Source organism: Gopherus flavomarginatus, chromosome 12 (genome assembly GCF_025201925.1).
Source record: "Gopherus flavomarginatus isolate rGopFla2 chromosome 12, rGopFla2.mat.asm, whole genome shotgun sequence".
Classification (NCBI taxonomy): Eukaryota; Metazoa; Chordata; order Testudines; family Testudinidae; genus Gopherus; species Gopherus flavomarginatus.
In genome coordinates this window covers 51,385,567-51,409,709 of record NC_066628.1, presented here as the reverse complement: position 1 = coordinate 51,409,709, position 24,143 = coordinate 51,385,567, and the positions used below count along the sequence as shown (strand labels likewise).

Here is a 24,143-nt window from a genome sequence, read left to right as displayed (position 1 = left end):
GATCCTGTCTGCAGGGTCAACCCTGTGCAGCTCGCAGGCATTCTCAAAGGCCGTCAGGAAGGTATCTATGTCCTCCCCCTCCTTACGCTGGGGCAGCAAGTGCTTATCAAAGCTCTTTGTAGGCTTGGGTCCCCCCTCACTCACCGCAGCCGGGGCCCCAATGCTCGTCAGCTGGGCCAGGTCCAGCTCATGTTTACGCTGTTTCTCCTTCTCCTCCCGCTCATGTTTACGCTGGTTCTCCTCATGTTTACGCTGGTTCGCCTTCTCCTCCAGCTCTTGCCTCTTTAACTCGAGCTCCCCCCATTTCAGCTCCCTTTCATATTCCAGCCGCATCCGCTCCACGGATGCCGAGCGTTGCCGGGAGGATCCCCTGCTGGGGGGTGAGCGTCGCTGGAGGATCCCCTGCTGGCCGGGGGGGGTCACGGTGCCCTCGGTATTCACTGGGCTCCTCCTCGCCCTTCCCCTAGGCCTAGGAAGGGGGGGTCTCGGGAAGCCCTCGTCCGCCGGCTGACCACTCCCAGCGGGGACAGACACTGGTGCCTGCGCTGCATCTGCCTGGCTGCTTCCCTCAGAGACAGGGCTCCGTTCATTCATGCGGTCTCCCTGCTCCAGCTGGGCAATCAGCTGGTCTTTGGTGCGTCTCCCCGGGCGCAGCCCCCTCTGCTTGCACAGCTGCAGCAGGTCGCACTTGTGCCGCTTGGCATACATCTTCCTGCTGCCACTCACAGGCCAGGGTGCTCGCCGCTCCCCACGGTTTCCAGGGGGACCCCTAGTGCACCAGCCCTTCTTGAGGTCACCACCTCTCTGCCAGGGTCGAGCTGCAGACTCCTCCGCCCCTGGGACCGCTCGCTGCAATCCCCCGGGGGACCCTGTTACTGCAAAGTCCTGCTCACTGGGCACACACTTCCAGGGGTTAATCACCCCTTTGTTTTACTGCTCCCCAGTCACTTACTGCAGGAAGCGCCGTCCACGGGGTGCAGTATATCCCACCACTGTCACCAGTTGTCACGGAGTGTGGGGAAGTCCAGCCCTGCACCCCTCTTCCTGGGACCCACAGTGACTCTCAGCCAGCCAGTAAAACAGAAGGTTTATTAGACAACAGGAACACAGGTTACAGCAGAGCTTGTAGGCACAGTCAGGACCCCTCCACCGAGTCCTTCTGGACTTTCAGGGTGCTTGGATCCTAGCTAGGATACCCTGAATTCCGCCCACCCAGCCCCAAGCCCAAACTCAAACTGCTTCCCTCCTGCCACTCCCTTCCTTTGTCCCCTTCCCGGGCAAAGGTGTTGACCTTTCCCCTCCCTTACCTAGCTCAGGTTACAGGCCCTGGCATCGTCCATCCCCTAAAGTCCTCCCCTGCTCTCCCACTCCCCACACAGACAGTCCCTACTGCATCACACCTCATTATAAGGCTTTTTAAATGCACAGACAGGATATTAGCGTTTAAAGAACTTCTAGGACTCCAGGGCAAACTTTAAAAATCATAATCTTTATAGAAGCCTTCCTTTCATTCGCCCCCGATGCTCTTTATTTCTCCTGCAATCGCGGCTAATTTGAAGACGTTTTGCTTTGGCATCCCAGCCTGTTGTGTGTCAATTACTGAGCTGCCCGCTGGTAGCTGCCACTGCAGAATTTCCCTGCAGCGCTGCCAACAGTGACCACAATGCCAGCCGCAGGCGGAAACCAAATCCCTACGCTTCCCTCCACAGCGGAGACTGAGAAACTCCGGCCATGCCCAAGCTGGGGACAACACTCAAGCTATTACCTCATTGCCCTTGGGAGCTGAGCCCTCCTGCACAGCCTGGGGAGGCCCACCTCTCCCCAGACTCTCTGGCAGAGCCAGCAGAGAGCTGCCTGTGCTGTGCTAGGTGTTATTGGGAGGACAGAAAGAACTATTTCGTGGTTAGACTTGGGGTTAGGAGTCATGAGAGCCAAAGCGCTACTCCCTGAGCCCGGCTCCACAGCCCTGGGGCTGCACACAGGGCTCTGCAAAACTCTACCTGGGGCCTATGGAGTTGCTGCACAGACATCCACTGCAGCCCTGCCCTGTATCCAGGCAGTTTGCTCCCCTAGCTGCACCAAATCTCATCCTTAATCAAGGTCCTTTTACCCCAACCCAGCTAGCCCACAGCTTCCCCTTCAGAAAGACGTTCTCCAAATGCACTGTGTCCCTCCTCGGACAGCCACACTCAGGTACCTCCCATCCCACTGTGGCCTCCTGGCCTTGACCCAGTGTCAGGCATCTGGAGCAGAGACACGAGCTGAGCGCTGGGAAACCCTGAGTCCTGTCCTGACAGAAAGGGGCTCCTGGGCCCTCCGAAAGGGGCTGCACAAAGACTTCAGAAAGCAAAGCACCTTCAGACCAAAAGCTGCTTCCCTGAGAAAGCCTAAATTCACACTAGCCCCTTCTCTGCCGAGCGCCTTTCCTCCACCTCCTTCCTTCAGCTGCCCTAGTGCCCTCTCCATAATTCTGGAAGCCTGCAGCAGGCTAGGAGAGGGGAATCCCAATCTACAGACTGTGCTTCCAAATGGAGTGAGCCCCCAGTGGGCCTGCCCCATTGAGGGGTTGTGAGTCTCATTTCTTTCTGGTTTCAGAGTAGCAACCGTGTTAGTCTGTATCTGCAAAAAGAACAGGAGTCCTTGTGGCACCTTAGAGACTAACAAATTTATTTGAGCATAAGCTTTCATTGGCTACAGCATCCGATGAAGTGGGCTGTAGCCCACAAAAGCTTATGCTCAGATAAACTTGTTAGTCTCTAAGGTGCCACAAGGACTCCTATTCTTTTTTCTTTCTGTGGCTCTGAAATCAAAACAGTCTCTGGAAACCACCACAAATGTCTGTTGAACGCTTACCCTGTGCCAGAGTGCAGAGCAGAGATGGGCACCCCTTCACTAGCCACTCAGGAGAGCCCCAGAGCGCTACAGCAAGGCAGTGGGGAGAGCCCCAGAGCTGCCTGGCCTCTGGACACGGGCATGTTTAGCTGCTGTATTCTGCCAGGGGGAAAGGGGCACGAACACTGGTCGGACTGTTTTAGGTCCAGACTGCGTCTGTGGCACTGTTACACTAATGGGTAATTGGGTTTACACCCCAGCACAGCCTTGCAGAAGCCCAGGTACAGCTCAGCACTGTGGCTATCAGGAAAGGGAATTCTGTGGTTTTATGTATTTACTTTCAGACATATAAAAATGAGCTCTACTACTTGGGTACAGGAATGACATGTCGCCCATTGACATGATCCTCTTTTATCAGAGTCACTCCCCAAAACACTAACCAGGCCAGGGGACCCCACACTGGGAACACCCCGGGCACTTAAACCAGTGCCTGATAGCTCAGGAGTCTCACATGTGACAGAAACATGTAAGGAAAGAGGCACTTTCTAAGGGCATGTCTTCATGACTGCAGCATGCCTGGACATACAGTGGTACAAGAGCTCAGAGCTAGCTCCGGAAATAACCACAGTGAAGCCACGGCTAACTCCACCGCCCGTGACTCTGGGTATGTATTCCAGTGGCCCCCATGCTGCTGCCCTTCACTGCTGCTGTTTCTCAAGCTAATCCCTCAACTTCCCCTGGACTGGGCTGATAGCCAGTGCAGATTATGGGGGAGAGATGGGAGATGTTGGGAAACTCTGCTGGAGACGGGATCTGGCACACCGCACCTTTCTACAATGACTGTAACTCAGCACACAGCATTACCGTAATGCCACCTCTTCATGAAAAGGTTGTAATCTCCTTACTGAGTGCAGATGATAAAAAGCTGCATTGGCCATTGCTGCTACCTCAGCATCCAGGACCAGGCCTTGGGCTGCATCCCATACAGCAAATGGCAGACATTCACCTGCTTCCGACACTGAAAGAACCTTCCCTGCAGCATCTCAGTCTTGTCTGGATTGAACCCAGCAAGCCCTCAGTCAGATCCCAACCTGTTAGACACCAAGTAAGTCATGCCACTGCCCTAACCAGCTCAGGAGAGGTGGAGACATGCAGTGAGCTGGGTTTCCTCCACATATGAAGACACTGCAGCCCATACTTAATTAACTGAGTAGCCCCATACATACTTTAGCTGGAGAACAGGGCTCTGTGGAGCCGCCTGTAAGATTTTTGGGGCCAATGAGCAGGGCTCCGTGCTCTGGGCTCTCTTAGAAAGAAAGGAATGGAGCCACTCATGAGAAACCCCTGCGACAGCCCCACCACAACAACGCACAGCCAATAGTATAGAAGGTTGCTGGAAGATCTAAGAAAACCACGCTGGAGGAGATCACGGGAACTGCATTCAGCCAATCTGGATTATGTGGTGAGACCCAGATCAAAAAGAAATAGTCAAAAACATCTGGCTAGGAGCAGGCGAAAACGGCATTCCTGGTCACTGATGTCACTTGTGATTCCAGGAACAGCCATGATTCCAGAGGCATCCCCAAATGCAAACTGCTTAGACAAAGGATGAGTAAGTGCCATCAAAAACAGGGGCAAGAACCACCCAGTCATATGCTCCCCCAGTCCACTAGCATCACCTCCATGTTATTCAGCCTGGCATCATATAGCTTGATCTCAGCCAGGCAGCTACTGTGGCTTGGCACAAAACCCACAAAGATGCCCCTCCATACAGCTCTGATGAGACACAGAGCTGGGTATCTTTCACAGATGGATGACAACACTTGGCAATTTCTCCAGTGACATCACATGCATGTTCAACAGGAGGGTTGGCAAAACAGAACCATGCAGTTGAGCAGTTGCGTCAAACCTTCCCTTCTGCTCCCTCCCAGACAAACAAACAGAATCATTCCAACAGGACTGCAGGGGATTAACAACCTTGGAGGCTGCTCAACAGTCTTCGAGGCTGCTTGGACACCAGTCCATGGCCCAGTATTAGCAGCAGAACATCAACCCACAAGAGCAGCAGAGTCACTGCACCAGACCCAAACTGAAAGAGGCAAGGACTTCCGAGGAGTCCAGATGGTACCAGTTACCTTTGTCATAACCGCCTCTCTAAGCTTCCCCAGGAAGACGGACTCAGAGGCAGGGCAATAACTGGTGAGACTGCTAAGACAGGGCTTCTAGAGTAGCATTCTCTGGAGCAGGTTATGCTCAGTTACACAGGTGCTGCCCTGCACACTCAAGGAGACCGTTTGTATCTATTCTCCCATCTCCCCCTTGCTGTGCCATGTGTCACAGTCTCTCGCTGCCCTTGTTTTCTTCTCTCCTCTCTTATGTTATTTAAATCAAGTCTTCGCATTTTCCTTACTCTCTCTCCCAAAACAGCACCTGAGCCCAGTAACGTGAGAATCTGCATTGAGTGTCAGCCCACGAGGGCATGCCTGCCTTTGAGCTGAGGTGAGTCCCAGCTCCAGGAGACATCTCTGTGCTAGCTCTAATGGAACTGGTGGGCCAAAGCAAGGATGCAGCCATGGCAGCACAAGTATGGGAGAAGCAGCCGCCCTGAGGACGTAGCTGCCAAAGAGCCTAGGCCCCAGGGTGGCTGGCTGTCCTGCTCCTTGCGCCACTGCACCTACATTCTGTTTTTGTCGAGCTCGTGTGAATACATCTCCTCGAGCTGGGACTCACCCTCAGCTTGATGTGCAGACCCCCCCATTCAGCTTGAAATGTGATTAAAAGAATTTGCCTCCTACTACTTAAAATGGCTTAAAACATCCTGGAGAACGGGTGCCATGGCTCACTGCAGCCCAGGGAGATCAGGATGGGCACAGAGGGTGACAGCACCTGGAGCATGGCCAGTGAGCCTGTTTCCATTGCCACCACTATGCAGAGCAGTGAACTGGGGACCTTGGCTGTGCTAGGGACTCAGAGAACTAAACAGCCTTTGCAGAGCCCTCGGGCTGGGATGCTGGCGCTTCTAAAGATAGTAAGGTGGGGAGTGGGGGTGGGAAGGAAGCACTAACTACAGCCAAGTATACTATGTGAAATAAACAGGAGATTACTCCCAGAGAACCAAGAACCCCCTGCCCTCCACCCTGACAGCCCTATCTCATGGGAAATATGAGAGGCAGCTCAGGGCAAGTCTACACTACAGTGCTACATTGGCGCAGCTGCATGCTGCTATAGCACGTCTGGTGAAGACGCGCGATGTCGAGGGGAGAGTGCTCTCTTGTTGGCATAATTGCTCCACCCTGGCGAGAAGCGGAATCTGTGTCAGTGCGAGAGTGTCTCCTGCCAACATAGCACCATTGTGGACAGCGCAAAATGTCCGTTGCTCGGGAGGCAGTTTTTTCACACCCTTAAGCGATGTAAGTTAGACTGACTTAGGCCGTAGTGTGGACCTGCCCTGAAAGAGGGAGACAGCAGTGTAAAAAGCCAGGTGCCACCCCGCTGAGCTCCCAGAGGCCCCAGCCCCTCAGGCAAGTGCATGGCACTCCTGGAGAAGCGCAGCCCTGGCAGACACAAGAATGCTGTCTGCTGCTCTTGTCTCAAGCCCATTTGCTTCTTCATCTTGTCACATCATTCTCTCCTGAATGTGGCCAGACTGCCTGGCTTTAACCTCTGGCTGTCTGGCCTTGGAAGCTCCCAGTGAAGGTGCTTACAGGTCAGTTCACATGCCCTTTCAATACCTGCTCCCACTGTTCACATGCCCCTCCTTTGTGCTCTATAGGACAAGCTACATTTCAAGTCTCTTGTCCAGGGCACTGAGGACAAGGCCTCGTCCACGTCCCTGCAGCTGCTCACTAGGCTGCTGCCTGAACACCACGGACTCATAACTGAGAGGCCTCTTTTCTTATTTCCAGCAGGACTTGCTGCCAGTCAAGCTGAGCTGTTTGAAAGGAGCATGGGAAACTCAGATGTGCTGGGTACAGACGAAGGAGGAATTTCCCAGCACCAGGCCAAACAAGCGGTAGCAGATGCCCTTTTCTCCAGGACACTCTCACCTTGGGCCACGTTCTCTAGGGTTCCACCCCGGGTAAGTGATTCTGGCATTTCACCCACAGCACAAGCCTCTTCTGAGCAAAGCAAAGCAAACAACAAAGCAACTTCTCTTGAGCAGCCAAAGATTTGCTGCTTCTGTTAACTGTCTTCCACTCCTCTTCCAGAGAGTGATGTGAGGGGAAATTGGGTGGATCAGGTGCAGAAAGATTTCCTAGTGGAGGGAATATGCCTCTGAGCAGGACCTCCTGCTCCCCTGGCCTGTTACCTGGTGATCTGCAGAGAGCTCTCTGCTGAATCTAAGAGTCCCCAGGGCTGTGCTGGAGAAAGCTCCCAGTGAGTCTGGGGCTCAGATGGGGTAGAAGCAGGAAGAGGCAGAACTTTGGGTCAGGATTTGTCCAGAAAGCTTTCCTAGCAGGGAGTAGGGAGGGGTCACCATGCCTTTCACTAGTTGAATTCAAACCAGGAAGCAATGCCCTGCTGAAGTTGCCCTTTCTGGGAGGGGGAAGACAGCTCTCATCTCCTTGCTCTTGGGGGCCTGTCTCCATCAGGCAAACACCTGATCCCTTCTGGCTGTATGGAAGCCAGGAAGCAGAGAGATCTTTGCTGGAAGAAGAAAGCATCTCCCTGGCAGGCAGCAGAGCTCCAGAAGCTGGAAGCAAGCACAGTGTAAAACAAACCAGTCCCCAGCCCCCAGTAAAGAAAGGGGAAAATCCTGTGTTTGGTACCTACCCAGAAATACATCATCATGTCGGCAGTGGGGATGCGCAGCACCAGAAAGGAGCAATCGGGTGAGCTGGCCTAGCAGCGCAATGAGAGGGTGTGGGGTTCCCCTTCCGCTCCCCGTGCAGCTGGCTGAGGCGCCCCGCACTGTGCTCCCTCGCAGTCTCTCTGTCCCCGGTGCTGGTGGGCGGCTTGGCAGCAGTGCCCTATCGGCTCGGGTCCCTCGCCGGCACAGCGCGGTCACTCGCCACAGGCCGCCATGCACGTCAGAGCTGGCCATCAGTGTCCATCATGCTGGCGCTCAGCTGCTCGTGGTGCGAGGGTCGCAGAAAGGATTCCAACTTGGGCAGGGGAAGGAGCGAGCCCCCAGATCCCCAGCACGAGTCACAGCGCGAGGAAGGGTGGGGGTGAGGGGAGCTGATTCGATATTAAAAACAGGGGGAGGGACCAAAAAGAAATCCTCTTGGGTGTCCTTAGGAGAAAAAGGAAGAGAGGAAAAGCGAGAGAGGCTGGACCTGCTTCTCCTGCGGAGCTAGAGTACAGCTGGCTGGGAGTGCAGGGGCTGCTGGACTCAGGCTAGGAGCGCAGCGCGAGGAGCCAGGCTGAAGGACTGGGGGCCAAGTTGCCAGGTTTGTTGTAGGGGGCTGGATGGGCTGCTGGGGAAGGGAGGGGAACGTGTGGCGGGGAGAGCGAGCGCGTGCACGGCAGAGCTGGGAGTGTGGGCTCCTGCTCTGACACGCTGTGTAACGGATGTCCTGCCTCAGCATTTTTCAAGCTACCCTGTCAATAAGGGAATCGGCTGCTCTCACAATTAACCTGCGAGGTGCCAGCCAGCTCCGACTGCGCTTGCTCCCTGGCAGGAGTGCTTTCTCCTTTCCTTTTCCTCTCCTGTTCCTGGGTCAGGCTCAGCCAGCACTCATGGCTGAGAGCCTGAGCTAGGCCCGGTTCATGGCTTCTCATGGGCCAGGATGGACTAGTGGCTGCCCCACCCCTGGCCAAGGGAGAGAGGTCATTGCAGGAGCCCCCGGCCCTCTCGTTCTCATGGCTATGGCCTCAGTCACTTCTGCACAAGCCCCTTCCTCCAAGGCTTCTTAGGGAGTAAAAGTTCTTGGAATGATTATTATTGTCTGGCTTAGGGTAGCACCTCGAGGCCCCCTTGTGCTGGGCACTGCACACAGTGGGCAAGTCCTTGTCCCGAAGCGCTTACAATCTAACTAGATCAGGCGGACGTGTGGCGGGAAGCAGGAAGAAAAAGCAGGAACAGCCTTGGGAGAGCCTGATCCCGGAGGCTGGGGGCACCTGAGATTAGTGAGCCTAACGAAGGGAAGGGGCAACCCTTGAACAATGCTTTACTCTGAGATCTTAAACAGCCATAATGCCCCAGGGCGAACCAAGGGGGGCTGAGTTCAAAGGGCTGCCCACAGCCACAGAGAACAAGGCAGAGCTGGGAACCCAGGCAAAGCATGCATCTGCCCCGGGCGTGTGCTGTGAGCCCAGGTTAGCCCTGCCTCTCGGACTCTGTCACTGCACCCCAATCGCTCATTCACCTTCCCCGGGTGTGTGCTGTGAGCCCAGGTTAGCCCTGCCGCTCGGACTCTGTCACTGCACCCCAATCGCTCATTCACCTGTCCCGGGCGTGTGCTGTGAGCCCAGGTTATCCCCGCTGCTCAGACTCCGTCACTGCACCCCAATCGCTCATTCACCTGCCCCGGGCGTGTGCTGTGAGCCCAGGTTATCCCTGCTGCTCGGACTCCGTCACTGCACCCCAATCGCTCATTCACCTGCCCCGGGCGTGTGCTGTGAGCCCAGGTTAGCCCTGCCGCTCGGACTCCGTCACTGCACCCCAATCGCTCATTCACCTGCCCCGGGCGTGTGCTGTGAGCCCAGGTTATCCCTGCCGCTCGGACTCCGTCACTGCACCCCAATCGCTCATTCACCTGCCCCGGGCGTGTGCTGTGAGCCCAGGTTATCCCTGCCTCTCGGACTCCGTCACTGCACCCCAATCGCTCATTCACCTTCCCCGGGCGTGTGCTGTGAGCCCAGGTTATCCCTGCCGCTCGGACTCTGTCACTGCACCCCAATCGCTCATTCACCTGCCCCGGGCATGTGCTGTGAGCCCAGGTTATCCCCGCTGCTCAGACTCCGTCACTGCACCTCAATCGCTCATTCACCTGCCCCGGGCGTGTGCTGTGAGCCCAGGTTATCCCTGCCGCTCGGACTCCGTCACTGCACCCCAATCGCTCATTCACCTGCCCCGGGCGTGTGCTGTGAGCCCAGGTTATCCCTGCCGCTCGGACTCCGTCACTGCACCCCAATCGCTCATTCACCTGCCCCGGGCGTGTGCTGTGAGCCCAGGTTATCCCTGCCGCTCGGACTCCGTCACTGCACCCCAATCGCTCATTCACCTGCCCCGGGCATGTGCTGTGAGCCCAGGTTATCCCTGCCGCTCGGACTCCGTCACTGCACCCCAATCGCTCATTCACCTGCCCCGGGCGTGTGCTGTGAGCCCAGGTTATCCCCGCTGCTCAGACTCCGTCACTGCACCCCAATCGCTCATTCACCTTCCCCGGGCGTGTGCTGTGAGCCCAGGTTATCCCCGCTGCTCAGACTCCGTCACTGCACCCCAATCGCTCATTCACCTGCCCCGGGCGTGTGCTGTGAGCCCAGGTTATCCCTGCCGCTCGGACTCCGTCACTGCACCCCAATCGCTCATTCACCTGCCCCGGGCGTGTGCTGTGAGCCCAGGTTATCCCTGCCGCTCGGACTCCGTCACTGCACCCCAATCGCTCATTCACCTGCCCCGGGCGTGTGCTGTGAGCCCAGGTTATCCCTGCCGCTCGGACTCCGTCACTGCACCCCAATCGCTCATTCACCTGCCCCGGGCGTGTGCTGTGAGCCCAGGTTATCCCTGCCGCTCGGACTCCGTCACTGCACCCCAATCGCTCATTCACCTGCCCCGGGCGTGCGCTGTGAGCCCAGGTTATCCCCGCTGCTCAGACTCCGTCACTGCACCCCAATCACTCATTCCCCTGCCCCGGGCGTGCGCTGTGAGCCCAGGTTATCCCTGCCTCTCGGACTCCGTCACTGCACCCCAATCGCTCATTCCCCGGCCCTGGGCGTGTGCTGTGAGCAGCCCAGCCCTGTCGCTCAGCCAGTTCTAAGTCCAGGCAATGGCTAGAGCCCAGCAGCTGTGCCCCACCCAGTGATTTGTGAGGGAGAGGCACTGGTTAGGCTGGGGTCATGCAGTGGCAAAGGAATGGGCTTGCTCTGGCCAGAGGGGTGCAAACAAACGGATCAGGTGGAAGTACATCGGTTCTCCTTCAGGATGGCTCTCGGGACATTCTGACGGGCTGACGGACAGGACGACTGGGAGCATCCAGCTGCACTGGGGACTTGACAAGGTCTCTTTGTGTTAGCTTTTCATATTGCACAGGGCTCTTGTAGGATAGGCCAGGGAAGGGCAGAATCACGACATTCTAGCTCTGCTGCCAAGGGGCTATTACAAGAAAATAATCATCCCATGCTGTGCTTCTACGGCTCCTGCGTGCTGCTCTGCCCCCCGACCACGCCTGCAACTCCCCTCCAAGCCAGAGATGGGCCTGGACCCCCAGGAATGCCCTGCTGCCCCAATGAGAGGCTCTGGAGAGTTACCACGTGCCTGCCTGAGCCCTACTGCTGCCCCGTTTCTCTGGAGGAGGACAAATCCCAGCTACGGCTCTCGCGCTGTCCCGCAGAGGAAAGAAGCAGAATCCTCAGGGTAAGATAAACAGTCCCTGCACGGAGCAGGCCCTGGGCAGGCTACAGCCAAGGCAACAGGTGCAGCAGACACTAAATCTCCCGTCCTCCGAGGGACCCGCTGTGCTGCGGAGAGCTGAGCCAGACACAGGAGCAAGCAAAGAAATAAGAGCAAGGGAAGGCATGTGAGGGCTGGAAGATAGTTCTGTGGGGCCCAGCTGGCGCTGACAGCACCCCCAGCACATAATCACATTCAAAGCAGAGCGGGTGTGAGGCAGTTCTCCTCCAGCACAGCAATAAAAGAAAACAACAAGCTTAATAATTCAGCACCAGGAGAGGGTGATCACCGCGGCAGGCCGGGAAAAGAACCCAGGCTTTCACTCAGTCCTACCTTGGTGTCCGAGGCCTCCCCTGCTCCCCCCTAGAGCCCTGCAAGCACAGCCCCACCCCTCGCCTTGGTGAGCGAATCCAACTGCTGCTCCCCCCACCACACACGCACACACAAATTAAGGAGGCCATAAGACAGCCTAGATATAAACCTCTCTCCCCTTAACAAGACTCCCCAGGTCAGAAAGGGGAGCCCGTGTGGGAAAGGGAGATTTGGGGCTGTCCTGCTGGGGAGAAGAGGCTAAGACACAGGCAGGTCACTGTTTGGCTGTGTGTTTATCCCTCTTCCTAGCTATCCCATGGCCAGCATTACCAGCAGGGATTTGCCTCCCCTTCCTCCCTTCCTGTCTAAGCTGTGTGATATTGAACAGGGAGGTAGCTGGCTCTCAGTGAGCATTAGAAGGGATCCCTGGGTATGACTCTACATCACTTTGGGACCCTTTGACACAAATCACCATAATAAACTTGACCACAAAACCACTGTTAGTTCCTGATTGACAGTGTTTACCTTGCTCTTCCCAACTCAGTTTGTGCCTTGCCTGGCCTGGGCTCTCCTGCTGCTCCCTCTGTTCGAGGTAGGGCATTACGGAGCCGTGGAATCAATGACAATCTCCCCAACCCAGCATCCTGACTTCTCTACAGGAAGAAACAGGCCAGATGCCTTGTTCTGGGAACCTAGCACATCTCAGCAGGTATGGGCTAGACCTGTGCTTGGATGCAAGACCTCGGTAATTTAATAGGTAGTGCTCTTCACATGTGAGCCAGTCCTGGACCTGTATCCCAGAATAGCCCTAGAGGGATACTGAGCAGCAAAAGATTGAATTGTGGCTGAGACAGAGACCAGACCAGCACTTACTAAGAGCCACGTATTCTACAAAGGAGACCCACTGGTGCATGCCACATTGCATACCTATCTTTGTGGGACTAGCCTGCATAGACAGACAGGAATTGGGTATATGCATATGCAAATATCTGAACAAGAACGGTACTGAGTCAGACCAAAGGTCCATCTAGCCCAGTATGCTGTCTACCAACAGTGGCCAATGCCAGGTGCCCCAGAGGGAGTGGACCTAACAGGCAATGATCAAGTGATCTCTCTCCTACCATCCATCTCCACCCTCTGACAAACAGAGGCTAGGGACACCATTCCTTACCCATCCTGGCTAATAGCCATTAATGGACGTAACCTCCATGGATTTATCCAGTTCTCTTTTAAACTCTATTCTAGTCCTAGCCTTCATCTAAGCATCTAAACACCTGATGTGTGCACACAACTCCACTTTTTAAAGCTTTTTTTTTGCAACTCTAAAAATCTGCCCCTAAAAATCTCCTGGCAATTTTTGCTAGTGTCGTGGACTCTAAAGTCCCAAGCAAACATCCTGCCTTCCCTCAATTCCCTCTGTTGCATTTGTTGTTTTGAAATATTGTTGTTGTAGAAATGGCTGGTACATTCCACCCCAGAGATGGCTACATTTGAGGGATGAGGGGAGAGATTGGTGAGTATACTGCTTGCACAGTTTAGGGTCCCTTGGTACAAAGGGCACTATATCAATGTAGATGAGTGTTATTTATAGACACAGCTGAACTGGGCTAAGAATTTTCCCAGGACGGGAAATCGGAGGAGGCAGGACAATCACACTCATGGTTAGTGGGTTTTAGCCACCAGCCTACAGACCTGAAAGTTGGCTTTCACACAGGAGCTCTTTTCGAAATGCACTCTGCAAAAGGTCCAGCCACTGAAGCCATTCCCCGAGCTCCTGATTGCATCAGGCTCTGAGCAGATCTGGGAACTATCCTTGCAGGGCAGCATGGGGAATGATTGCTCAGGGGACTGGGAACAGGAGTGGGAGCCAGGTCACTGGCTCAGACCTGCCCCAGGCCAGGCCAGCCAAACGGTGTTCGCCTCTGATACATGTGACACCACTTGGGGTGAGAACATTCTTCCCATGGGGCAGATGTCTACTTCACAACACTGTCACTGACGTGTGTCTGAGCAAAGAATGGGCTGGAGAGGCTGATGTGTGGGGAGGTCCGGGTGCTCTGCCTGCTTGGGGGTATATTAGGGGCATGATCAGGACTGGTGCTAGAGTTTTTTGTGCCCTAGGTGCACAGCCATTCCGCCACCCCACGTGCCGCTCCCGCGGCTCTGGTGGAGCTGCCACAGCCATTTCTGCGGAGGGTCCATTGGTCCGTGGTTCCGGTGGAGCTGCCACAGGTATGCCTGCAGGAGGTCCACCGGAGCTGCGTGGGACCAGTGGACCGTCCGCAGGTACGACTGCGGCAGGTCCACCAGAGCCGCCTGCCGCCCCCTCCCTGGCAAAATGCCGCCCCCTGAAAATCCTGGTGCCCTAGGCGATTGCCTAGTTCGCCTCAATGGAAGCACCGGCCCTGGGCATGACCTCTTTGGGGCTGCCCGTCTGGATGTTAATGAGCCGGTGCCTTGACCCTGCCTGTCAGCACTGCTAAGCCCTTCTTCCAGCCCTGTCTTTATTAGAAATTGTGCTTGTCACTGGAGCCAACGTCCGCTCTCATTGCCTCACTCATTTCTTTTTTTGAAGCCGGTTATACTTTTGGCCTTCAAAGCATCCCCTGGCAACAGTTCCATAGGTTGACTGTGTGTTGTATGAAGAAGTATTTTCTTATGGTTGTTTTAAACCTGCTGCCTATTAATTTCATCAGGTGACTCCTGGTTCCTGTGCTATGTGAAGGGGTAAACAACACTTCCTTATTCACTTTCTCCATGCCAGTCACGATTTTATAGAGTTCTAGTGTATCCCCCCTTAGTCGCCTCTTTTCCAAATTGAACAAGTCACCATTTTTTAAATTTCTCCTTCTATGGAAGCTGTTCCAGACCACTGATCATTTTTGTTGCCCTTCTCTGAACCTTTTCCAATTCCAATAGATCTTTTTTGAGATGCAGCAATCACATCTGCACGTGGTTTTCAAGATGTGGACATGCCATGGATTTATATAGAGGCAATGTGATATTTTCTGTCTTATTATCTGTCCCTTTCTTAACAATTCCCAACATTCTGTTCGCTTTGTTGACTGCTGCTGCTCATTGAGTAGATGTTTCCAGAGAACTATCCACAGTGACTCCCAGATCTCCTTGAGTGGTAACAGCTAATTTAGACCCCGTCATTTTGTATATATAGTTGGGATTATGTTTGCCAATATTCATTGCTTTGCATTTATCAACACTGAATTTCATCTGCCATTTTGTTGCCCAGTCACCCAGTTTAGTGATATTCTTTTGTAACTCTTGCAGTGAGTCTGCTTTGGACTTAACTATCTTGAGTAATTTTGTATCATCTGCAGACTTTGCCACCTCACTGTTTACCCCTTTTTCCAGATCATTTATGAATATGTTGAACAGCACTGGTCCCAGTGCAGATCCTTGGGGACACCACTAGCTACTTCTCTCCATTCTGAAAACTGACCATTTATTCCTACCTTTTGTTTCCTGCCTTGTAACGAGTTACTGATCCATGAGAGGACCTTCCCTCTTACCCCATGACTGCCTACTTTGCTTAAGAGCCTTTGCTGAGGGACCTTGTCAAAGGCTTTCTGAAATTCCAAGTACATTATATTCACTGGATCACCCTTGTCCACATGCTTGTTGATCCACTCAAAGAATTCTAATAGATTGGTGAGGCATAATTACCCTGTACAAAAGTGACGTTGACTCTTCATGTTGAACCCAAATTGTATTCATCCATGTGTCTGATAATACTATAGTTTCAACCAGTTTGCCTGGTACTGAAGTTAGCTTACTGGCCTGTGGGCTGGTTTACACTACGGGGGGAAATTGATCTTAGATACGTAACTTCAGCTACGTGAATAACGTAGCTGAAGTTGAATATCTAAGATTGGATTACTCACCCGTCCTCACGGTGCGGGATCGATGTCCGCGGCTCCCCCTGTCGATTCCGCAACTCCGCTGGGGTTGGTGGAGTTCCGGAATCGATATAAGCGCGCTCGGGGATCGATATATCGCGTCTAGATGAGACGCGATATATCGATCCCCGAGCAATCGATTTTAACCTGCCGATACGGCGGGTAGTCTAGACATAGTCTGTAATTGCCAGGATCACCTCTGGAGCCTTTTTTAAAAATTAGCATCACATTAGCTATCCGCCCTCACGTAGTACAGAAGCCATTTAAGTGATAGGTTACATACCACTAGGTACACAAAGCAGGGGCCTCCCTGAAAAGCAGACGTTGCCCCAGCGCTGAGCTTGATGAAGATATACGATATCTCCACTTCTCCAGCGCTCTAAACAAATCCCTGCATAGCTCATTCTCGATAGCCGTACACAGCACAAAGAGTCAGCAATGTCAGCACGCACAAAGAAACTCATGGGCACAACATCCCTAACCCATGCCAGCTGCCAAGCCTCCTCTCCAGAGACCCATCCCCCAGTCAGCTCCCTGCACTGGCATGCACCATTCCAGAAAGTCTCAGCCTCCTGCCACTGGCTGGAGCCATGGAAAGCTACTTGTCTATATCCAGCAGCAGTGACAGACAAAAGGGAACCGAGCAGGCCACCCACCTTGCTTTCCCCAGCTGGCAGATCCCCAGTCCACACGTGTGATCCAGCTGCTTAACCCATAACCTGTGGAGCAACGGGGTGGATTGTGCCAGTGAAGCACAGACACAGCAGCTGGTATCAGTCCAACACAGCTGGCCTGGCGATCAGAGTGCACTGGCACATGCCGCACAGAGGAGCAATTGGGGACCCCAGATGCAGCTTGAGACACCAAAGCATTCTTATCTCTCAATGTCTATTCAGAAAAGTAAAGTGTCTTTGTACCTTTTATTCAGCCAAGTTTCCCCTGTGGTGCTCACACTGGACTCTCTAAGAAAAGAAAGAAAGAAGAAGAAGAATTAAAATCAATGATCATTATCGCTAACTTGCTTACAGTCAATGCCATTTTCTCATTGACTGGCAAAATTTTTGAATACATAGTATTATCTCCCTAGGAGATCCGGGAAACCTGCCCTGGTTAAAAGCTTGCTGCTCTCCATGTTTCAAATAAAGGGTGAATGAGACATTTTAGTTCTTTCTAAAGACCACCAAGGAACCAGCAGTCAGACTGCTCAGCTTCATTCCTGGGCTGGCTGAAGTCCATGCTATATGGGCACATTCCATGTCGTATATTTCACTACCAGAAGCAGCATCTTCTCAGTCTAGTTTTTGGTGGATTTTCGCACTCACAGCAGTGAGGGGCTGAAAGAACTATGTGGAGCCAGATGTGATGCAGACTGGTGCTGCATGTCTCCCATTTGTCACTTCCAGCCTGGTCTGCGAGTCCAGAGCCCCCAGACTATGCTACCAACACACCTTAAGCCTGACTTGCAGGACCTGCACCTACCATGCTCTATTCTGGCCTTCCCATAGCTCTGCAAGTGCACTTCAGTTTCTCCCTGCAGCCCTGTCTCTCCCCATACTAGTTCTGTACAGTACTGTCTGCTGGTTTAAAAGTTAAGATGTGCTTAAGAATAGCCAGACTGGGTCAGACCAATGGTCCATTAGCCAGTATCCTGCCTGCCGACAGTGGCCAATGCCAGGTGCCCCAGAGGGAATGAACAGAACAGGGAATCACCAAGTGATCCATCCTGTCGCCCATGCCCAGCTTCTGGCAAACAGAGGCTAGGGACACCATCCCTGCCCATCCTGGCTAATAGCTATGGATGGACCGATCCCTAATGAACTTATCTAGTACTTTATGAACCCTGTTATAGTCTTGGCCTTCACAGAATCTTCTAGCAAGGAGCTCCACAGGTTGACTGTGCATTGTGTGAAGAAATACTTCCTTTTGTTTGTTTTAAACCTGCTGCCTGTTATTTTCATGTGGTGACCTGTAGTTCTTGTGCTATGAGGAGTAAATAACACTTCCTTATTTACTTTCTCCACACTAGTCTATCCTATCCCCCTTAGTCTCTTTTCCAAGCTGAAAAGCCCCAGTCTTATTAATCTTTCCTCATATGGAAGCTGTTCCATACCCCTAATTATTTCTGTTGCCCTCTTCTGAACTTTTTCCAATTCCAATATATCTTTTTTGAGATGGGGAGATCACATCTGCACGCAGTATTCAAGATGTGAGTGTACCATGGATTTATATAGCGTCAATAAGAAATTTTCTGTCTTACTATCTATCCTTTTCTTAATGATTCCTAACATTCTGTTCACTTTTTTGAGTGCATAAGAAAAGTGGGGACAGAACATACTCCAGAGGGGAGGAGTTGTATGGCTTGCTGCTTCATGGGTATATAAGTACAGAATGTAGCCATTCTGCAGCGCTTCCAATGCTCCTCAGCCCAGACCCACAGCATCCCCAGTACTCTACTGGTCTGTACTGGTCCCAACACAGTGCTGCCAATGCCCCTCAGCCCAGACTCACAGCGCCCACAGCCTCTACACTGGCTGGGTCCCAACATAGCTCTGCCAATGCCCCTCAGTCCCACTCCCCTCCCAAATCATGAGATTTTAAAAATAAAAAGGTGAGGTCTTTCTGTGCCTTCTGGCTTTTGAGCCCTTAGGGGTCACATTTTGCAGCTCGCTAGAAAACTAAAGCTGAGGTTCTCACATAAACACCTGACTCCAGAAGCAGGAGCTTTGAGAAGAACACCTCCTTTGGGAGACTTGCAATACAGTCACAAGATCAGCCACACACTTCTTCAAGGTACACAGCGGGGAAGGGCTGTGAGCAGGGAGGAGGCCAGAAGAGAAAGGAAATGGATTCGGATAGGTGCATGCCTGACAGCTGCCATCTTGCTCAACATCCAGGACTGAGCTGGCGACCTGCAGAGCAGAAAGCCTGGCTTGAGAAAGGATTCAGGTTCACTAGCCAGTGACTACAGGAGACTCTCATTCTCTATGAGTTGGGTACAGAGGGTGCCACAGGGCACAAGCCAGTGACTGACACATGCAGAGCCAAGGGCTGAAGCACTGTGCTTGCTCACACTGGGATCGCTCTAGGACTACGTGCTGCACCAGGGATGACTACTTAGATCCACTCGAGAACTTTGGCCCCACAGATTATGCAAATGTGCATACGCCCTGTATGGAGCATGCGGAGGGCTCCCCTGTTGCACTAGAGGAATGGAAGTGATTTCCAGGCACTTCTGTTAGCAAACAGGGCTTTCAGCCGCACAGCAGGATAATCAATTATGGTAATTCCTACCTCAATGAATCAGATTCATGGAGGAACACAGCTCATTAGGCTGGGGCTGACTTCCATTAGCCCTCTTAGGATAAAACCCCTCCGAAAAGCTCTAACCCAGCTAGACACCTTCGCCATCCTCCTCCTCCCCAGCACAGCCCGCCAGTAACATGACAAAGTCAGGTTTCAGAGTACAGCCGGTTTAGTCTGTATCCGCAGAAAGAACAGGAGCACTTGTGGCACCTTAGAGACTAACACATTTATTTGAGCATAAGTGTTTGCGGGCTACAGCTCACTTCATCGGATGCACGCAGTGGAAAATACAGTAGGAAAATCTATCTGTACACAGAGAACATGAAACAATGGGTGTTACCATACACACTCTAACGAGAGTGATCAGCTAAGGTGAGCTATTACCAGCAGGAGACGGAAAAAACTTTTTGTAGTGGTAATCAAAATGGTCCATTTGCAGCAGTTGACAAGAAGGTGTGAGGAACAGTGTGTGTGTGTGATGGGGGGAGATAAACATGAGGAAATAGTTTTACTTTGTGTAAAGACCCGTCCACTCCCAGTCTTTACTCAAGCCTAATTTAATGGTGTCCAGTTTGCAAATTAATTCCAATTCAGCAGTCTCTCGTTGGAGTCTGCTTTTCAAGTTTTTTTGTTGTAATAGTGTGACTTTTAGGTCTGTAATTGACCTGGGAGATTGAAGTGTTCTCCGACTGGTTTTTGAATGTTATAATTCTTGATGTCTCATTTGTGTCCATTTATTCCTGTACGTGGAGACTGTCCGGTTTGGACTCAGCGCAGGGAAGCCACGTGGGCAAAGTGTGTTTGCCAGAAACTGTAATTCCCAGTGGAGACAAGATAATCCCCTACTCTGCAGGGCCTTACACAAGGGACTTGGCTGTTGAGCCCCTCGAGCTGCTGTGTCACTGAAATTTCAAAGCTCCCACTGAACTCCTGTGACGAACTGGGAATGTTCTTAATCTTAGCTCTGAATACTGTGTTGGTGCCTCAGTGTCCCCTATGCAGTTCTTAAGTATCTAGGTGGTGGAATAAGGGCGTGTGATTGCTCCAAAGAAAGGGGCCAGTGCACCTAAATGCCTGACACTCTGTCTCCTAGCAACTGATGGCCTGGGCCCCTCCCCTGCAAAGGTGCCAGCTGAAGGTGTTGGAGACAAAGAGATCAGGTGATCTCCTGGCCCAGGAAAGGGGCTGAGCAGAGGAGGAGGGGCTGGAGGGGGTTTAATCTGGAGCTGCCTGGGGACAAGGAGTGAACTGCAGATGTGGGGGTCTGGCTCACTGCCCCCCAGAATGGACCCGGCCGAGGGGTCTGGTTCGCGGTACCTACAAGCTCTGTTTTAGACTATGATCCTGCCATTGAATAAAGCTGTTTTACTGGCTGGCTGAGAGTCACGTCTGACTGCAAAGTGGGGGTGCAGGACCATCTGGCCCCCCCAGGACCCTGCTGGGCAGGCTCGGTGTGGGAAGCACACGGAGGGGCAGAGGATGCTGAATGCTCCAAGGAGAGACCCAGGAGATGAAGCCGTGTGAGCTTCTTGCCATGAACAAGTCTGCTCCAAGGGAGAGGAGGATCCCCAAAGTCCTGACTGGTTTGGTAGGGAGCAGTTCCAGACCATCGCCTGGTGACTCCGCGACAAGTGGTGGCAGCGCTGGGATGTACTGCACCCCATGAATGGTGCTGCTTGCAGTAAGTGACTGGGGAGGAGTAAAACAAAGGGGGGATAATGAGGACCAGGCGTGCTGAAGGCTCAGAGAGGGACGGTTTCAGGGGGCAGTTAACCTCTGGGAGTGTGTGACCAGCGAGAAGGACTGTTGGAGTAACGGGGTCCCCCTGAGGACTGCAGTGAGCAGTCTCAGGGGCGGAGGAGCTTGCCGCTCGACCCTGGGAGAGAGAAGGATTTTTGCAGTAGCAGGGTTCCTCTGAGGATTGCAGGAGCGGTCCCAGGGGCGGAGGAGTCTGCAGAACGACCCTGGCAAAGAGGTGGTGACCACGAGAAGGGCTGTCACACCAGGAGTTCTTCCTGGAAACCATGGGGGAGCCAAGGGCACACAGGCCTGTGAGTCCAGAGCCACTTGGAAACGGTGAAGTGATGGCCTATCACCATCCCCTTAAGAAGGACATTGTGATCCTGTGCACAAAGAGAGGGTTACACATGGGGAAGTTCACCAAGGCACAGTTAATCGTGCAGTTGGAGGAGAAGGACCGCTCTGAGGAGCAGATTCCTGACCCAGATGGGGCTACAAGAGGGTCTGCGAGCAGCTGGAGCATCAGCCAGGCATCTCCGAGAGTCTGGTCCCCAATCAGATGAGGGTCTTCACAATTGGGTTCCCATCAGGGGATTGGAGACAGATGGGATTGGAGCAGAGCCCGAGAGAGCGAGAGGACCATGAGAGAGAGCAAGACCCTGAGGAAAAGCTGCAGGAGAAGCAGCAGCAGCTTGGACTGGTGATGGTGGAGCGGAGAGGCATAGGGGGCTGCCCATGGGGAGGGGGGGAGACACGCCTGGGGGGGCGAGACTCTGGGACAGAGAGAACTGTGGTGGTGCAGCCGCAGATGCTGAGGGGCTGTGGGACCTGGGTGAAGTTCCCTGGGGTGAAGCTCTTCGCCCTGCCTATGGCCCAGACCCCTGTGCAGACCCAGGAGGGGTCGGGCTGGCTTGTCGTTGGGGTTCTCCAGGATATCGGCTCGGAGGCCCTGTTGGGGGGTGACTGTGTCTCTTTGGGACAGGATCCAGGCCCCGCTCCTGTAACGGCCGAGGGTTTGAATTCAAATCCAGGGAACCAATTGGCTAGGATGGAAACGGTCAGTGAAAATGCAAATGACCTGGCTGGCAGGGGGGAGGGGCTGCAGGGCTCAGGATACCTGCCTACCTGTAACCAGCCCCCTGGGGCTGAGTGGGAGGGAGAGATGCTCCCCGCCCCCCTGCACACCGGAGAGGGGGCTCACACTGGCTCTGATGCTGTGACCAGAGCAGAGAGCTCGCTGCCTGCCCCCACTGGGACTGCAAGGGCAGTGCTGAGCATGAGGGGAGCTGAGACCCCAGCTGAGTGGGGGGACACCCAGGCAGGGCAGGTCGGCTGCCAATCAGGTTTGCCTGGTCCAGACGTGCTGCTGGGAAGTGATTACACAGCAGGGAGGGAGCTACCAGGGACATGGCTCAGGGGGGCTGTGACCCCAGGCCCAGCCAGCGAGAGGGAGCAGGTCCCACTGCCTGCCCCAGCAGCTGAATCCCAGACAGAGCTGGAGAGGGATCCCTCCTTGGAGAAGCTGAGGGAACTTGCTGGCCACAGCGCTGCAAACCCCCTTGGGGAAGGCTGCAGGGACAGAGTCCTGCCATAGAAGGGATTCCTGTACCGGGAATGGGCTCCCCAAGGGGAAGTAGAACTGGGGGGAATCGGGAGGCAGCTGGTGGTGCCCCAGGAATCCACAGGGTTCTTCCCTTTCAAGCTGCTGGATGGGAGGAGAGTGAGGGGACCCCTGGACCTGAAAGGGGAGGATTGGGAGGAGAAGGGGGAAGACTCCCTGGGGGATCTCTTCCCTGAGGTGGGAGCCAATCTCCGCATCAGGTGTTCCCCATTCAGAGTCACTGGGAAAGCAACACAAAACCTGGAGAGAGAGGTCAAGGACATGCTGGCTTTAGATGGGATCCAGCCATTTAACAGCCCATGGGCCTCACTCATGGGTCTGATCCCCAAGCGAGACAGGATGATCTGGTTTTGTGGGGGCCATCAGAAGCTTAAAGCCATCACAGTGTCTGATGCCGACCCCAAGCTTAGGCCTGGGGAGATTCTAGAGAAGCAGAGGGCGATGGAGAACTTGGCCCTGGCAAACACAGATAACGTGCATCTTTAGCCAGACCTGGGAGGAACAGATGTCCCAGGTGAAGAGGGGGCTGGGCTGCCTCAAGGAGGTGGGACTGACGGTAAAAGCTGGAAAGTGTAAGGGGGGACGGCAGAGGTGTTGTGTCTGGGCCACAAAGTGGCAAGCGGCTGCCCAAGCCCAGAGCTGGCCAAGGCCAAGATGGGGGCTCTTAACCAAGAAAGCCCAAATTGTAAACCAGGGTGCTGGGAGAAGACCCTGTCCCAGTTTAAACCCCAGGGGTATTGGGGTGGCAAAAGGGTTCGGGCCGCATAAACCTTCCCACATGCGGCCTGCAAGTGCCATCAAGCACACTCAAGCAAAGGGAGGGCGCGAAACTGGACTGTCCTGGTGTAACTCACACCAAGGAATGGGAGAGATGCTGGTGCATCCATGGGAACGTTGGTGGGTTCGAACTTCCCCAGGTCACCGGCTGGAATGACCTGGCTCAGTTCGGTCTCGAAGGGGGGAGAGATGTGACGAACTGGGAATGTTCTTAATGTTTGCTCTGAATACTGTGTTGGTGCCTCAGTGTCCCCATGGCAGTTCTTAAGTATCTGGCAGAGCAAAGGGCCAGTGCACCTAAATGCCTGACACTCTGTCTCCTAGCAACTGATGGCCTGGGCCCCTCCTCTGCAAAGGTGCCAGCTGAAGGTGTTGGAGACAAAGAGATCAGGTGATCTTTGGGCCAGGAAAGGGGCTGAGCAGAGAGGAGGGGTTTGTTAGTCTGAAGCTGGCTGGGGACGAGGAGTGAGGGCAAAACGTGGGGGTCTGGCTCACTGCCCCCCAGAATGGACTCGGCCGAGGGGTCCGGTTCGCGGTACCTACAAGCTCTGTTTTAGACCATGATCCTGCCATCGAATAAACATCTGTTTTCCTGGCTGGCTGAGAGTCACGTCTGACTGCAAAGTGGGGGTGCAGGACCCAGTGGCTTCCCCAGGACCCCGCTGGGGCGGGCTCGCTGTGGGAAGCACATGGAGGGGCAGAGGATGCTGAATGCTCCAAGGAGAGACCCAGGAGGTGAAGACGTGTGAGCTTCTTGCCCTGAACAAGTCTGCTTCAAGGGAGAGGAGGCTCCCCAAAGTCCTGAATGGCTTGGTGGGGAGCAGTTCCAGAGCATCGCCCGGGGACTCCGTGACACCTCCTGATCCAGCCCATTCTCACTTTGCTCCTCCAAACTCCTTCCTGCTTCTCTGAGCTCCCAGACACCTCCCCTGGGTTGAGCCCAGTTTCACCAGTAAGCTGGTCACCGGAGACCTCTGGAACACGGGTGAAGAAAAATCTCCAGTCCGTGACCATCATCCCGAGAGCTGGGGCTTGGATTCGCAGGGCTCTCAGACAGTGTATTTAAAGATGAATAATTGAAAGCTGC

At 53.9% G+C, this 24,143-nt stretch overlaps 2 protein-coding genes across 19 annotated transcripts in view; one reads left to right on the top strand and one right to left on the bottom strand.

Annotated features, from left to right (window-relative positions):
- Positions 1–24,143, bottom strand: part of RBFOX3 (RNA binding fox-1 homolog 3) — a 433,745-nt gene that overhangs the window by 130,103 nt on the left and 279,499 nt on the right. For 13 of the 18 annotated variants that reach the window (XM_050920014.1, XM_050920020.1, XM_050920011.1 and 10 more), the window contains 3 exons: positions 16,533–16,577; positions 16,272–16,334; positions 7,606–8,068 (listed from right to left, as the gene is read on the bottom strand). In XM_050920014.1, the coding sequence (XP_050775971.1) occupies positions 7,606–7,623 (18 nt within the window). In that variant the 5' untranslated portion in view covers positions 7,624–8,068; positions 16,272–16,334; positions 16,533–16,577. Of the gene's footprint in view, positions 1–7,605; positions 8,069–16,271; positions 16,335–16,532; positions 16,578–18,309; positions 18,525–24,143 lie in introns of those variants that run through there. The other 5 variants (XM_050920021.1, XM_050920013.1, XM_050920016.1 and 2 more) reach the window with 4 other exon arrangements.
- Positions 7,856–11,563, top strand: LOC127032188 (prestalk protein-like). Its single transcript, XM_050919192.1, has 6 exons — positions 7,856–7,861; positions 9,411–9,561; positions 9,796–9,951; positions 10,030–10,107; positions 10,264–10,497; positions 10,654–11,563. Exons 1-6 carry the CDS (start codon positions 7,856–7,858, stop codon positions 10,755–10,757), a joined length of 729 nt encoding a protein of 242 aa, XP_050775149.1. The 3' UTR covers positions 10,758–11,563.

Bases quoted from the DNA above. Each gene is read 5' to 3' on its own strand.
- LOC127032188 (XM_050919192.1), top strand. The intron at 9,562-9,795 runs GTTATCCCTGCC...CTGTGAGCCCAG, and splicing joins GGCGTGTGCTGTGAGCCCAG to GTTATCCCTGCCGCTCGGAC. The intron at 10,498-10,653 runs GTTATCCCTGCC...CTGTGAGCCCAG, and splicing joins GGCGTGTGCTGTGAGCCCAG to GTTATCCCTGCCTCTCGGAC.